The 17,311-nt window shown below is 43.6% G+C and overlaps 1 protein-coding gene across 4 annotated transcripts in view; it reads right to left on the reverse strand.

Moving 5' to 3' along the window:
• Nucleotides 1-5,583: 5,583 nt before the first annotated feature.
• LOC147109621 (uncharacterized) overlaps nt 5,584-17,311 on the reverse strand; it is a 52,334-nt gene continuing 40,606 nt past the window's right edge. For all 4 annotated transcript variants that reach the window (XM_086003701.1, XM_086003699.1, XM_086003700.1 and 1 more), the window contains 4 exons: nt 13,379-13,431; nt 8,646-12,431; nt 7,150-7,294; nt 5,584-5,771 (listed from right to left, as the gene is read on the reverse strand). In XM_086003701.1, the coding sequence (XP_085859827.1) occupies nt 5,599-5,771; nt 7,150-7,294; nt 8,646-12,431; nt 13,379-13,431 (4,157 nt within the window). In that variant the 3' untranslated portion in view covers nt 5,584-5,598. The remainder of the gene's footprint in view (nt 5,772-7,149; nt 7,295-8,645; nt 12,432-13,378; nt 13,432-17,311) is intronic.

Below are 17,311 nucleotides of genomic sequence, written 5' to 3' on the forward strand. Positions count from 1 at the left end.
CTGTCCTACTGCGGAAGCACGTGAGGCCCCATAAGACGGACCCCCTGGTCGAGAGGGTGAGCCTCCTCCATGCCAACCCTCAGTATGCTTACGTGGCGTACCCGGACGGGCGGGAGGACACAGTCTCCATACGAGACCTCGCACCTTCGGGTGCTCCCGAAACACCCCCCTCGCCATCCACCACTACCCACGCCTACCCCCAGTACGCTTACGTAGCGTACCCGGACGTGCGGGAGGACACAGCCCCCACACGAGATCTCGCACCCTTGGGTGCCCCTGAAACACCACCATTGCCATCCACCACTACCCACAACCCAACCCCGCTAGACGGCATGCCGCAGCCCCAGGACCCGTCGTTGACCACCCAACCACTCAATGAGACGCCAGACTCAACGTTGGATGCTGCACCATCACCGCCGCCACCACGACGGCATACAAGGCCACCTGATAGACTTACTTACACGAACCTTTAGTACACTTCACCCCGCCGAACTCAATTTTAAACAAGGGGTGAATGTGGTAAACCACTGTTGTTGTTGTTGTCACACACTGCTGTACCTATGCATGCCTCAACATGTCTCGGCTGGCTCCACCCACACAGGCTCAGGTATAAAGGTGATTGACCTGCAGCCCCCTGCCTTCTTGGAACCCAGTCAACCACGAGAGGCATGCTCTGTTCTTTGCTAATAAAAGCCTTTAGTTACTCTCTTAACTCTCAGTCTTTTATGAGTAATTGATAGCGCATCATCATCCAGCTTTGAAAAAGTTAGTATCTCTTTTAAAAATAACAAGATTTACCAAAAACGTTTTATAAGTACCTGTACTTTCACTTTCATCTTTCAAGGTATTAAAAGGTAGAAATGTTGCCCGGCAGCAGATTGAGAGAGGGACACAGACAGGGCCCAAAAGCCTGGGACTCGATTTAAAATGTTGGCCGGCAGCAGATTCACAGAGGGACACAGAGAGGCCCCAAAGCCTGGCACTCGATTTAAACCGCCCGGCCCAAAACAGCCCTGGCAAAGCCAGGCTCCCCCAGCTAGTGTTTCTATGTAACTGTATAAAACACTAGTTAGGCCTCAGCTAGAGTACTCTGTGCAGTTCTGGTCACCACATTACAGGAAAGATGTGATTGCACTAGAGAGGGTACAGAGGAGATTTGCAAGGATGTTGCCGGGAGTAGAGAATCTTAGCTATGAGGAAAGACTGGATAGGCTGGGTCTGTTTTCTTTGGAACAGAGAAGGCTGAGAGGAGACCTTATTGAGGTGTATAAAATTATGAGGGGCCGAGATAAAAGTGGATAGAAAGGACCTATTTCCCTTAGCAGAGGGGTCAAAAACCAGGGGGCACAGATTTAAAGTAATTGGTGGAAGGTTTAGAGGGGATTTGAAGGGACATTTCTGCATCCAGAGGGTTGTGGTGGTCTGCTACTCGCAGCCTGAAAGGGTGGTAGAGGCAGGAACCCTAACCACATTTAAAAAGTACTTGGGTGTGCACTTGGGATGCTCTAACCTGCAGGGCTACAGACCAAGAGCTGGGAAGTGGGATTAGGCTGGATAGCTCTTTGTTGGGCGGTGCGGACACGATCGGCTGAAATGGTCTCCTTCCGTGCTGTAACATTCTATTATTCTATGATTAAGATGAGCCAGAGGACTGATAAGTGGCAAGTAACATTTGCACCACACAAGTGCCAGGCAATGACTATCTCCAACAAGCGAGAGTCTAACCACCACTCCTTGACATTCAACGGCATTACCATCGCTGAAAACCCACCATCGACATCCTAGAGACATAGAATTATAACGGCACAGGAGGCCATTCGGCCCATCGAGTCCGTGCCGGCTCTCTGTAGAGCAATCCAGTCAGTCCAATTGCCTCACTCTATCCCTGTAGCCCGGCAAGTTTATTTCCCTCAAGTGCCTATCCAGTTTCCCCTTGAAAACATTGAGTGTCTCTGCTTCCACCACTTCCGTCGGCAGTGAGCTCCAGGTCCTCACCACTCGCTGCATAAAAAAGTTTTTCCTCACGTCTCCCCTGTATCTCTTGCCCAAAACCTTAAATCTGTGTCCCCTAGGCCTTGTACCATCAACTAGTGGGAATAGCCTTTCCCCGTCTAGCCTATCCAAACCCATCATAATCTTGTACACCTCTATCAAATCACCCCTCAACCTCCTTTGCTCTAATGAAAACAAATCCAGCTTCTCCAACTTGTCCTTGTAGCTAAGATCCCCCATCCCCGGAACCACTGGTAAATCTCCTCTGCACCCTCTCAAGGGCCTTCACATCCTTCCAAAAGTGGTGACCAGAACTGGACGCAATACCCCAGTTGTGGCCCAACCAGCGCTTTATAAAGGTTCAGCATAACTTCTCTGCTTTTGTACTCAATACCTCTATTTATAAAGCCCAAGATCCCATATGCTTTGTCAACCACTCTCTCAATATGTCCCGCCACCTTCAGGGACCTATGCATATTAACTCCCAGGTCACTCTGTCCCTGCACACTCTTTAAAACTGTGCCAGTAAGTGTATATTGCCTCTCCCTGTTCCTTCTGCCAAAATGCATCACCTCACACTTCTCTGTATTAAATTCCATCTGCCACTTGTCTGCCCATTTTGCTAGCCTTTCTATGTCCTGTTGCAGTCAATTGGTATCATCCTCACAGTTTGTCACACCCCCAAGTTTGGCGTCATCGGCATATTTAGAAATTTTACTCCTTATTCCAATATCCAGGTCATATCAATCAAAAAAAGCAGTGGCCCCAGCACTGACCCTTGGGGAACACCACTGTCTGCAGCCATTTACCACAACTCGCTGTTTTCTGTCCTTGAGCCAATTCCTTATCCAAGCTGCCACTGACCCAACTATTCCATGACCCTCGATTTTGTTAACCAGCCTTCTATGTGGCACTTTGTCAAAACGCCTTCCTAAAATCCACGTATACAACATCCATTGCATTCCCTTCATCAATCCTCCCGTTACTTCATTAAAAATTCAATTAGATTAGTCAAACACGATCTGCTCTTTACAAATCTGTGCTGGCTCTCCTTAATTAGCTTAAACCTCTCCAAGTGTCCATTAATTTTTTCCTTGATTATTGTTTCTAAAACTTTCCCCACCACTGATGTTAAACTGACCAGCCAGCAGTTACTAGGATTGTCCTTGCACCCTTTCTTGAACAATGGTGTCACATTTGCCACTTTCCAATCCTCAGGCACCTCCCCCGCATCTAGGGAAGATTGGAAAATTATGGCAAGCCCTTCTGCTATCTCCTCCCCAATTCCCTTAGCAACCTGGAATGCAAGCCATCTGGACCAGGCAAATTATCCACTCTAAGCATACCCAGCCTTTCTAATCCATCCTGTCTATCAATTTTCACCCCTTCCATTGCTTCTACCTTTTCCACTTCCACTGATATTTTGTCAGCATCCACCTCCTTAGTAAACACCGATACAAAGTACTCAGAGTATTCTAGCCTTGTTCTGCGCCTCTAAGCATATACCATCTACTTTGTCCCCAATAGGCCCCACCCCACCTCTTACTACCCGCTTACATGCCGGTAGAAAATTTTTGGGTTCCCTTTTATGTTAACCGCCATTCTACTCACTTTGCCAATCTTATTTTCATCTTCACGTCCCCTCTTAACTTATTGTATTTGGTCCGGTTCTCCCTTGAAGAATTCACCTGACATTCATCATGCACCCTCTTTTTTTGTTTCATCTTCTCTATTTCCCTCATCATCCAAGCAGCCCTTGCTTTAGTTGCATTACCCTTCCCTCTTGTTGGAATGTACCTAGCCTGTACTTGGAGCATCTCCTCCTTAAAGATCACCCATTGTTCCGTTACAGTTTCACCAGTCAGTCTTTGGTTCCATTTTACCCTGGCTAGATCCTTTCACATCCCATTGAAGTTAGCCCTATTCCACTCTATATTGTTCCTTGCTCCTCTCCATTGCTAATCTAAATCTTATGATGCGATGATCACTCGTACCCAAGTGTTCTCCTACAGACACTTGGTCGACCTGGCCCACCTCATTCCCCAGCACCTGATCCAGCAATGCCTCCTTCCTAGTTGGGCCAAGAACATACTGGTCAAGGAAATTCTCCTGAACACATTTCAGAAATTCCACCCCCTCCTTTCCCTTTATCCTAGCATTATCCCAATCGATATTTGGGTAATTAACGTCCTCCAATATCGCCACTTTATAGCACGGACTCGATGGGCCAAATGGCCTCCTGCAGATTTGCTCCTCTACCTCCCTCTCACTATTTGCAGGTCATCCTGGGGGTTACCATTGACCAGAAACTTAACTGGACCACTCACAAATACTGTAGCTACAAGAGCAGGTCAGAGGCTAGGTATTCTGCAGCGAGTATCTCATCTCCTGACTCCCCAATGCCTTTCCACAATCTACAAAGGCACAAGTCAGGAGTATGATAGAATACTCTCCACTTGCCTAGATGAGTGCAGCTCCAACAACACTCAAGAAGCTCGACACCATCTAGGACAAAGCAGCCCATTTGATTGGCACTTCATCCACCAACCTAAACATTCACTCCCTCCACCACCACGCAATGTGTCTGCAGTGTACACCATCTACAAGATGCACTGCACTCACCAAGGCTTCTTCGGCAGCACCTCCCAAACCCGCGACCTCTACCACATAGAAGGACAAGGGCAGCAAGCGCATGGGAACAGCATCATCTGCAAGTTCCCCTCCAAGTCACACACCATCCTGACTTGGAAATATATCACCGTTCCTTCATCGTCGCTGGGTCAAAATCCTGGAACTCCCTCCCTCCCTACCACCACAATGATTGTAGCAGTTCAAGGCGGTGGCTCACCACCACCGTCTCTAGGGCAATTAGGGATGAGCAATAAATGCTGGCTTTGCCAGCGACGTCCAGATCCCAGGAACGAATAAAAAAAAGTTAGATCATGGCTGATCTGTAACTCGACTTCATATTCCTCGACACCCCTACCTAACAAAAATCTATCAAATCAAAAGCAAAAAATACCACAAATGCTGGAAATCTGAAATAAAAAAACAGAAAATGCTGGAAATACTCAGCAGGTCAGGCAGCATTGTGGAGGGAGAAACAGATTTAACATTTCAGGTTGATGACCTTTCATCAGAACTGGAGAAAGTTAGAAATATACAGATTTTGAGCAAGTGCAGAGGCAAGGAAAGTGGGGAGGGGAAGAAAGAAGGAAAAGGAAGGTCTGTGATAGGGTGGAAGGCAGGAAAGATTAACTGACAAAAAATCAATCTCAGTCTTGAAGGCTTCAATTGACCTTTTTGGTGGAAGAGTTCCAGAATTCCATTACCTTTTGTGTGAAGAAGCGTTTTTAGATTTCACTCCTGAATGACTTAGCCCTAATTTTATGATTATGCCCTCTTGTTCTGAATTCCCTCGTTAGAGGAAATAGTCTCTGTATCTGCCCTATCGAATCCTTTTACCATTTTAAACACCTCGATTAGATCACTCATCTTCTATATGCAAAGGAATACAAGCTAAGTTTATGCAACATGTCTTCATAATTGAACCCTTTAAACTATGTGGCATCCAAATAGGTCATATTCTGTTTTATTACACAAGATTCAGAGACTTTTTCTGGTGCTTTGGCGATTGCATTCCAAGGCAAGGTCTCTTTTCTGCATGGAAATGTTAAACCAGTGGCCTATTTCATAGTATAATAGCAAAATACTGCGGATGCTGGAAATCTGAAATAACAACAGAAAATGCTGGAAATACTCAGCAGGCCAGGCAGCATCTGTGGAGAGAGAAACAGAGTTAACGTTTCAGGTCTGGGACCCTTCATCAGAACTGGAGATGTAACAGATATTAAGCAGGTGCAGAGACAGGGGGGCTTTAGGAGGGGAGGAAGGAATTGAAAGAACATGCTGTGAAAATGTTGCAAATGGGAATGGCAAAATCATATCAAGAGATATTTGTAATCCTGGGTGGATCCGAAACATGAAGGGTGGAAGTTCAGTTGGAATCCATGTGGAATAACTCTGAACCGGAGACAGTTACTGAGAAAAGAGATGTGGCTGTGAAACCGAGCCTTGGCAGATACCTGATCAAACACGAGAAGGGAAACAAAGCAAGGAAGATGAACAAGGTTGAATAGACAAACGGAAATCCCGTCGGAGAGAAGAGCAGAACTTCTTCAAGGTTGGCATTCCTAGAAGAGGTGGCAGTGAACCAAACACTAATATAATAGCAAAATACTGCAGATGCTGGAAATCTGTGCCCATTTCATCAGCACAGACAGTAAAAACCATTGACTGATGGTGCCCAATTTGCAAACTGCTCTTTTGTAACCCATGGAAATTTTGAATCGGTTATTCAGCAAACAAGAAACCTGCCACTTCTGGGAACCATAGTTCATGACTCTTGAGGAATTCACTACAGTACAAATCAAATTGCTTCAAAACATTCTCAACTCTTCTTGCATAGAGTACATTGGAACAAATTGGTATCGACAGTGATACAGAAATAAGTAGTTGTAGCAATATCAATAATGGATACAAGGCTACTGAAAAGCATTAAAAAAAAGAGCTTCTGTCTAGAGCACTGATCATATTAAACTCTTGGTACAGGGAAGACCTGACAGATGGAATATAATATTATATAAGTTTAATAACTTGATCTCCAGATCAGTCAAAGATTCCCCCCCCTGCTCTCTACAGAAGGTACAAGCCCATGTTGGGGTACTGTACCACGATGCCAAGCAGCTGTTCAAGTGTGAGCATCACCAGGCTATTTAACCACAGAGGATATGATCACTTCTGGGAATAATAGTTCATGACTCTTGGGGAGATTTCACTAAAGTACAAATCAAGTTGCTTCAAAACATGCAGAAACTCTTCTTGCAGAGTACATGGGAACAAATTGGTATCGACAGGATAATCGATGTCTACGGTTGCAGAGTTTTATTTGATTTGTTCTTGGGATGTGGGCAATATTAGCACGGCAGTATTTATTTCTCATCCCTAGTTGCCCTGAGGGCATTAAGAGTCAACCACGTAGGTGTGGGACTGGAGTCAAGTGGGCCAGGCCATTTGTCTAAAATGGCTTTTTTCCCCCCCCCCTTTTAACTAAATGTTTTCTATGCAAATGGAACAAAGTGATAGGCCTCAACTTACCGACAGTATGAGCAGAGGTCCCATCACCTTTGGTTGAATCTAAGGAGCTGTTGCTATCCAGGCTCTTTGTTGTCATACTGAATAGGTTCTCTTCCATGATTCCATGCCCTACGCCTTCACACTGCACGGCAGGAGCATTGCTGACCTATGTTAAAAATACTTTCAAAATTAAAGCATATGCTGGTTAAGCACTTGAACTATAATAGGCCCTGAACAAAAGTCAACTTGATGCCACAAATATTTAGAAATATTAATTTCAAAGAACAGTAGAAATTGCTCTATTATTGTACTGAGTGTACAGTTGAGGGAGCTTGACTAAATGAGTAGATTGCTCATGAGCAACAGCAATCCTAATCTTTCTTTCAAAGGAATTAGTTCTTCAAAGCACTCACTGTCTTATCTCCCTCATTTGGAACTTAAGGAAAGGATTCCGCATTTGGGAGTCCGAGTTCACAAAACAAAAGTAAAAAGGTTGTGTACATGGGGAAATAAACAATTCAAGACAGAGCAAAAGTTGCTATGTAGAGAACTTTATTCAACTAAGGAGGACTCCAATAAGTACCATAATAACACAATCTCTCATGCTACTTTATTGGGGGAGGGGGAAGGTGACAGGAGGGAGGATGAGCTGTCACTCAAGCTGCAGCCAGCATCATGATGGAACTTACACCTCTATCAACTGTTTTCACAGAATCACAGAAATCACAGAAACCCCACAGTGCAGATAGAGGCCATTTCGGCCCATCGAGCCTGCACCGACACATATACCACCCGATCCCCATAACCCCTACACCAACACATATCCCACCCTATCCCCGTAACCCCACGTATTTAATCCCCCTAACACTAAGGGTCAATTTATCATAGCCAATCAACCTAACCTGCACATCTTTGGACTGTGGGAGGAAACCGGAGCACCCGGAGTAAACCCACGCAAACACGGGGAGAATGTGCAAACTCCACATTTCATACAAGTCCAGGCAATCATGGTGTTCAGAGATAACTATTCCAGGCAGCTGTATTGCCAATACAATCTAAATGACAACTCAATAAACCTAGACCTCAATGTGTCTACTGCTGGAAAAAATATACGACAACCCCTTGACCAAAAGCCAAAATATCGACACCACAGGGATGAAGTTGTCAGGATTTCCTAATAACCCTATTTACAAACAATTATTGTGGAGTCTATATTCCACCTCAGACTTGTATGGAGCAGACAAGGTGAACAAAATGATAACCACCTACATCAAGTTGATCTCAGCTAAACCCATATATACCAGAAAGTCCATTTTTCAGTTCAGTGGCTTCAGTCACAGGCTTAAGGTCAATTTCCAGTCTGGAGTTTAAACACTTCTTCCTTTCACCCAATTTATTGGCTGATAAAACCAAGTCTAGGACACGGACTGTACTATTAGTACAATCATCGTTATGCTACATTATGAACACATTCACAATTCCCTATGATGCTCGTGTGCACATTTTCTTTCACTTACCTTTTGTCCTGAAGAATCAGTGACATTGTGCTTCAAATTCCTACTCATTTTTCTTTTACTGCATGCATTTCCATTTTCCTCTTCACTCCATGCCCGTTTTTGGTAAAGCCTTTGTTCCATTTTTGACCCTCCAAGAACTTGCTCTCTATAACCTGTAACATTCTCATCTTGTTCAGAAGTAAGTAATGCTTCTTTTCCAGGCTGTTGACTGATTGCGAGAGAGTCCACTTCACTAGACTTCAAGCAGTGAGACGCCTCCACTTGATCAAACATTTTGCTTTCTACTTGGTCACGATCAGTTACTTGGCTTTCGATATCTGGTTCTTTTTGAGGGTCAGCATTAGGTTCAAATACATTTGAATCTTCCTCAAGTTTGTTTGATTTGTACATGGTACTCAGAAGTGAACCAGAGCGGAGATGTTCTACTGATGTTTTTATTGCATCCTGTTGATTTGAATTTACAGCTTTGTATAGATTTTCTCTACTCGGCAGTTTAGGGGGAAAGATGCCTAGAGATATTTTGGATTTAAATGTATCCTTAATAAGTGAATTTTGTTTTGAGAACCATGTCTTTGCATCCCATGTTTGACCATCTGCAGGACCTTTGCCACTCAACGGAGGCCTTTCTAATGCAGTGTCATAAGTTACATTGGTCATGGAGTTCAATTTTTGAAGTGATGACATATTAGCAAGACTTGAGTTTCTGGATTGATTACATCCCAGATTTATATTTGCTGTACTTACAGGTTCAGTTCTTGCAGCATTAGCAGTACATTCGGGTTGAGCATCATTACCTTGATATCGAACAAACTCTTCAGAAGCTGCCTCCCTGCTCTGATCGATCAGAGTCCTCTTCTCCTGAGTTTTGTCATTTTTACATGTTAGAAAACTGTTTGGACTCGATTCTGTGTATAGAACAGATTGTTCCATTCCTTTTCCATATGTCCCAGTTACACATGTAGAACTAACAGGTTCGCCTTTTGGCTCCGTATCACCTTCAAACCCCACTGTTGGAGGAATCTCCATGCTCCCAGTGAAAGGGGCAGAAATACCAAGTGTATGGACACCACGATTGACGTTACAAATTGGGTTTTCTACAGTGGTTTGAATGCTGGTAAAGTCTACATTGCCTGAATGGTTATTAAAATACTTTTGCCCTTTTTCAAGCACCAACTGGGTAATTTTCTGATTACTGGATATGTCATGCTTACTGTGAATGGGCACTCGATGAATTTTTGTAATTGGTGTAACTTGTTCAGAAACCAGGGTCTTATCGTTGGGAAAGGATGACGATACAGACCCAGGAGCAGTCAATCTGGAAGTCGTTCTAGCTGAACCCAATGCCTCATTTGCAGCAGACCCAAGGCTGCCATTCTCAATAGCAACTGTATGACTTTTGGTTATGTCCAGATCATTTGCTTCTGAAAACACCATGGTCTTATCACTGGGAAAAGATGCTTGTATCGATCCAGGTACACTCAGTCTGGAGGTCATTCTAGTTGAACCCAATGCTTCACTTGTAACTTTTCCAAGGCTGCCACTGTCAATAGCAACTGTATGGCTTTTGGTTATATCCATATCATTTGCTTCTGAAAAAAACGTGGTCTTATCACTCGAACCCACTGTCCAATTTACAATTGGCCCAAGGCATCCACTGTCAATTGGAACTGTATGGCATTTGGTTACATCCATATGATTTTCCTCCAAAAACACTTTGGTCTTTTCACTGGGAAATGATGACCGAACAGACCCAGCAGCAGTCAGTCTGGAGGTTATTCTAGTTGAATTCAATGCTTCATTTGTAACTTGTCCAAGGCTCCCACTGTCAATTGGAACTGTATGACTTTTAGTTATGTCCATGTCATTTGCTTCTGAAAACACCATGGTCTTATCACTGGGAAATGATGCTTGTATAGACCCAGGTACACTCCCGCTGGAGGTCATTCTACTTGAACCCACTGTCCAATTTACAACTGGCCCAAGGCATCCACTGTCAAGTGGAACTGTATGACTTTTGGTTATGTCCATATCATTTTCCTCCAAAAACACCATAGACTTATCACTGGGAAAAGATGACAGAATAGACCCAGCAGTACTCCGTCTGGAGGTCATTTTATTTGAACTCATTGTACGATTTGCAACTGGCCCAAGTTTTCCACTCTCAATTGCAACTGTATGGCTTTTGGTTATGTCCATATCATTTGCATCTGAAAAGACCATGGTCTTATCACTGGGAAAAGATGATAGAGTACACCCAGCAGCAGTCAGTCTGGAGGTCATTCTAGTTGAACCAAATACTTCATTTGTAACTTTTCCAAGGCTGCCACTGTCAATAGCAACTGTATGGCTTTTGGTTATATCCATATCATTTGCTTCTGAAAAAAACGTGTTCTTATCACTAGGAAAGGATGTACTTGAACCCACTGTCCAAGTTACAATTGGCCCAAGGCATCCACTGTCAATTGGAACTGTATGGCTTTTGGTTATGTCCATGTCATTTGCTTCTGAAAACACCATGGTCTTATCACTGGGAAACGATGCTTGTATAGACCCAGGTACACTCCCTCTGGAGGTCATTCTAGTTGAATTCAATGCTTCATTTGTAACTTGTCCAAGGCTCCCACTGTCAATTGGAACTGTATGACTTTTGGTCATGTCCATGTCATTTGCTTCTGAAAACACCATGGTCTTATCACTGGGAAACGATGCTTGTATAGACCCAGGTACACTCCCTCTGGAGGTCATTCTAGTTGAATTCAATGCTTCATTTGTAACTTGTCCAAGGCTCCCACTGTCAATTGCAACTGTATGACTTTTGGTGATGTCCATATCGTTTGCTTCTGAAAATATTGTGGTCTTATCACTGGGAAAGCATGACAGAATAGACACTGATCTGGAGGTCAATTTAGTTGCACACAAAACCTCATTTTGGTTGACTTTATTACAATAGCCATCATCTGAGAATATCTTGTGTTCATCAGGGGTAAAAGAGGGCAGCCTTGGTCTATCATTTTTGTGAATTGTGACAGCCGTTAGTTGATTTTGATTTATGATGTGATCTATCTTCCTGACATCAATAGGTAGAGTATGACTTCTGGTCATGTCCATACAATCTTCTCCAGAAAACACAACAGTTTTATCTTGAAGAATGGAAGAATGAATTGACCCGCCAGTATCTAGTGTCTCTACATTGTTAGGCTCTATTAATGAATGAAGAGTGGTAGTTTTTCCCACGGCAAAATGGTCAATAGCAATAGTGTGGCTTCTGGTGAACTCCATATCGTTGTCCTGGTCCAGAAACATCACAGTTCTGTTTGGATCCAGATTGTCGATAGAGTTTCTTTGCAGCACCAATTTATTTGTCATCTCAATGTCTTTACCTGCTTCACAAGCTGAAGTAACAAAGTCTGTCTGTTTAAATACCTGTTCCTCAAAGATGGAGGACGTGGACACCATCTTATTTTCATTTGCCTCACTCTGCTTTATGCTATTTAAGAACGATTTAAAATCAAGTGTCTTTTGCGGTTTAGGAACCTTGTTTTGTCTGATAGAGCTGAAGGACTTATCGACACCCTCCTCCCCAGTGTCAAGGCACAGGTTGGAATGTGCTGGCTCTGGAGAATCAAGTCCAGCCAAGAAAGATTTGAAGTCAATTTTTTTTTGAAGCCCAGATGTAACTTTTGTTTCAGAAGTCATGACCGTCTCTTCAAGACCTTCCCTTCGCACTTCAAGCCCAGAGATGGGGAAGATTTGATGTAACCCGACAGTCTCAATGTGTTCACAGGACTGTTTAAAAATGGGAAGATAAATACATTACAACTCACTGTGACGATCAGATAATTTGTTTTAATGCTTTTCTTATATTTAAAGTACTAAAATGGAAATGGAACACATTATTTGCCATTTTAAAAAAAAATCCTACTTTCTGGAAAATTGGTGCCTGTAATTTCAGCATACTAGAAACACCAGGCCTTGGTGAGACCACACCTTGAGTATTGTGTGCAGTTTTGGTCGCCTTACCTGAGGAAGGACGTTCTTGCCATGGAAGGAGTGCAGCGAAGATTCACCAGGCTGATACCTGGGATGGCAGGGATGACGTATGAGGACAGATTGTGTCGATTGGGCTTATACTCACTGGAGTTTAGAAGATTGAGAGGGGATCTCATCGAAACCTATAAAATTCTGTCAGGCCTGGACAGACTAGATGCAGGAAGGATGTTTTTGATGGCCGGGGAGTCCAGAACCAGGGGTCATAGTCTAAGGATAAGGGGTAAGCCATTTAGGACTGAAATGAGGAGGAATTTCTTCACCCAGAGAGTGGTGAACCTGTGGAATTCTCTGCCACAGAGGGCGGTGGAGGCCAGTTCATTAAATATATTCAAGAAAAAGTTGGATATATTTCTTAAGGCTAAAGGGATCAAGGGATATGGGGAGAAGGCAGGGACAGGGTACTGAATTTGGATGATCAGCCATGATCTCATTGAATGGCGGAGCAGGCTCGAAGGGCCGAATGGCCTACTCCTGCTCCTATCTTCTATGTTTCTATGCCAAATTAAAACAACCACGCTTCCATTAAATCCATTTGGAAATTTTGTCGCTGACATAAAACATATGATCATAGCGCTTCTTGTTGAAGTGAATGGAAGCCTTACGTGTCACAATTTAGGTACCACCCATACTATTTGTAAGAACCAGGCTTCAGTACTTGCACCAACAGACACACGCTACTTTACCTCAAATTGTTGCAAAGGGGTTCGTAGAGGTGCATGAAGCAGTGCATCCATTCCTTTGGGTAGAAAGAATACTACAAGTTAGTATTGCATCATCCCTTAACATGGATATATCTAATTAGTCAGACTAAAACAAACAGAAGTACAGTATACATAAATAAGCTATAGTCCTTTCTGTACTCCTTTACTTAAAAGTGTAAACTTTGCGAGTCATGGAGGACTCAAATCCAAACTTGAGCTCACAGCAGGACAAGAAAGTTAACTCTAGAGGTCGCTGAATTTTCAAGAGAAACAGAGAAGGAGATGGCAGAACAACAGTGAGGCATATGGAAAGAACAGTCTGGGGCACTTGCAGAATTACTTAAACGGAGGATGGGCTAAGGTGGTGTGAAAATGCTTCATGAAAATAGGCAAGAGAATGGAACTACAGGAAACTTCGCGTATCTGGCACCGACGGGACCGGCATGATGCCGATCTATGAAAACTTCCGGACAGACCAGCACTAATGTTGAAGGATGCGGAGGTTTTCATCTCCGTATCTGACAACAAACACTGTTGCTTAGCAACAGCTTGTAAAGTCAGCCCGTACCTTGGAAGCGTCTCTGTAGCTTAGCAACAGCTTCAGAGAGGCTTTCCAGAGACTGACTGTTTAAAAAAAATGCTAGAAGAAAAAAAAAAGAAAAAAACCTAACAAAACGGCTGCTGATTTCTGCCGTTAGATCGCGGTTTCCGGACATACAACCTCCGGATAAACCAAAGTTTCCTGTTGTTGGAAACTGGCAGCAATAGTATGCTGATACTGGAAAGGGGATGGGTTGGAGTACAAGAATTTCAGAACCATTAATCTGCGTGCAGTTCTGGTCACCACATTACAGGAAAGATGTGATTGCACTAGAGCGGGTACAGAGGAGATTTACAAGGATGTTGCCAGGAGTAGAGAATCGTAGCTATGAGGAAAAACTGGATAGGCTGGGTCTGTTTTCCTTGGAACAGAGGAGGCTGAGGGGAGACCTTACTGAGGTGTATAAAATTATGAGGGGCCTAGAAAAAGTGGATAGAAAGGACCTATTTCCCTTAGCAGAGGGGTCAAAAACCAGGGGACACAGATTTAAAGTAATTGGTGGAAGTTTTAGAGGGGATTTGAGGGGAAATGTCTTCACCCAGAGGGTGGTGGGGATCTGGCACTCACTGCCTGAAAGGGTGGTAGAGGCAGGAACCCTAACCACATTTAAAAAGTACTTGGATGTGCACTTGGGATGCTCTAACCTGCAGGGCTACGGACCAAGAGCTGGGAAGTGGGATTAGGCTAGATAGCTCTTTGTTGGCCAGCGCGGACACAATGGGCCGAAATGGCCTCCTTCCGTGCTGTAACTTCCTATGATTCTCTGCTTAGTGTGCCAGGCAGAACATGTTTACTGGAGTGATGGACACCCCTAAACAGAAGGGTGCAGGAAACTCCATGTAGCTAGAGTTAACATGGAAATACCGATCAGATATTCAGGCCAACATACAATTCAGAAGTGCTGTGGGATGGAAACAATCTGCAGGAAGACCACGGTTACATAGACCTTAAGCAAGCGTATAACTCAGGTTGGAATGACTCAGTGTTGCTGGAAAAAGGACCAGACTGCTATGAGAGAAAGGAATATAAGCTTGTATGAAAAAAAACCTTGCATTTATATAGCCCCTTTCATGACCTCAGAACATCCCACTTTTGAAGTGTAGGAAACGTAGCAGCCAATTTGCACATAGCAAGCTCCCATAAACTGTAATGAAATAAATGGCCAGATCATCTGTTCTCTTTTAAAAATGTTGGCTGAGTGATAAATGTTGGCTAGAACACGAGGAGAACTCCCCTGCTCTTTGAATAGTGCTGTGGGATCTTTTACACCCACTTGAGGGCAGGCGGTGCCTCGGTTCAACGTCTCATCCGAAAGACGGCACCTCCGACAGTGCAACACTCCCTCAGTACTGCACTGAAATGCCAGCCTAGATTATGTGCTCAAGCCCCTGGAGTGGGATTTGAACCCATTACCTTCAGATTCAGAGGGAAGAAGGTAATGGGTCAAGGTAGACACTTGAAGGAAAAATGGCAGAATGGTTTGAAGTGAAGATAGAAGTCCTGTCAGGGTTCCATCACACCACCCACCATATTTGTTATTGTAAAGAACATTTAGCTCGGCAGTTAGAAGAACAGAAACAGAAGGTGTGACCCTGAACATGCAAAAGGAAGGCCATGAACAGGTAAATGGCTTAGAATACACAATGTTCGTGTCCTCACTGGATCTTTCAAAGAGCCGACACAGGCATGATGGATCGAATAATCATACAGCACAGAACAAGGTTATATGAGAAAACAGCCCAAAGTTCAGATTCAACTAGAGTTTGTAATGTTATTTTAAATAGTCACCAGCATTTGAATGTAGTTTAGAGTCTAATGGTATATATTTTTTTCCCCACTTATTGGGCTCGTCTTTCCCCTCATTGGCCCGGAATTTGTGGCAGATAATGACGGCGAACTAACAGCGTTGGCCGTCATTATCCGTTTGAAACTGATCGCCACTTCAAGATTTGGCGCATGCGCATCTAAACGAGGAAATCCTGAAGTTGCGGTCAGTCATTCACTGCTCGGACACTGGCTGTGCAGTGGACCCACCCACCCCCGCCATAGCCGGCAATCAGAGTAATCAGTGAAACTGATGAAAACTTGGGCTTTTCTGCAGTAATATTGCTGTTAAATACCCCAATAAATGCTAAGCCTTGTTGGAATAGGTGTAACTTGGGTTATAACAGCGTATTTACTGGTAAACATTCTGGCCCTGAAACTAATTTTTAAATTTGTGGAGTGTCAAATTTCTCCATTATGATAAAACTTACAATTTAAAAAAACTTTAAACAAAAAAGTTTGTTCATGATATTTCAGTTTCTACCTTATCCCCCCTGAGGGTCCCAATCTTTATTTCGTTCTCCATAAAATTAAAATTAAAATCCGGCTAAAAGCAGCTTCTCATTTCCTGTCTGAGAATTCTGTAATGTGATTGGCTGCTTAAACAGCTTGCTGCCGTCACTGCAGCATCGCACTAGGAATTCCCATTAGAGCGCTGAAATCAATTGAACGTCAAAAAAGGCAAACTTCTCGCCAAAGAGATTGGGCAGCTTTCTTCGGGGCCAGCGGCAAGCGCCTTTGCTTCGCCACTGACCACAAATTACGGGCTATTATTACACACTTCGGGACGTAGGTTCCAGCTCCAACTGTCAATGAAATAAGTCGGATGGATTAGAAAGCAGAGATATTGCTTGGGCCCTCTGACATCAGACGGTTCACTGGTTATCAGAGGTATGAATGAAACATGTTAGCTGACAACTTGAGAGTCAAAAATACAATGGCAGGCTTCTTCAGGATAAAGCCTCTCAAACAGATGTCTTAAATATGAACCCTATAAATTTGAGTAGTGTTATAAATATGCTTTGCCCCATCCATCCCCATTGGTTGGGCTCGTGTTTTTCACCTCATTGATTCACAGCAATGTCAATGAAACACAATGGCTCAGAAATTCGGGTCTCCACGGGTGAGTACGCACGAGGTACTCACCCGTAAGGCCATTGCAAGTGCCGGTTTTGTGCATGCACTGCGCATGCGCGGGAAACCGGCACTTCCGTTCCCCTGAAAGAAGGGGTTCAGAGGTGAAATGCGTGCACCGGAGAGGCAGCGCGTGCGCGTTGAAATTACCCTCCCGGAAAAAACTGGAAAAAAAACACAAGTCTCCAGGAGTTACACATATAAAAAGCAGGCGCAAGGCCTGCTTTTAACAAGGTAAGTGGCGAATTAATTAAAATTAAAACATTTTTTCCACAGGTTTATTATTGTTAAATACTTTAAAGAAAGGTAAGTTTATTTTTAGTCCCGTTAGAAAATGTCATTAATTTTCAAAAATT

Source organism: Somniosus microcephalus, chromosome 12 (assembly GCF_052327205.1).
Source record: "Somniosus microcephalus isolate GS21.2 chromosome 12, FLI_Smic_1.0, whole genome shotgun sequence".
In the NCBI taxonomy this organism is placed as follows: Eukaryota; Metazoa; Chordata; class Chondrichthyes; order Squaliformes; family Somniosidae; genus Somniosus; species Somniosus microcephalus.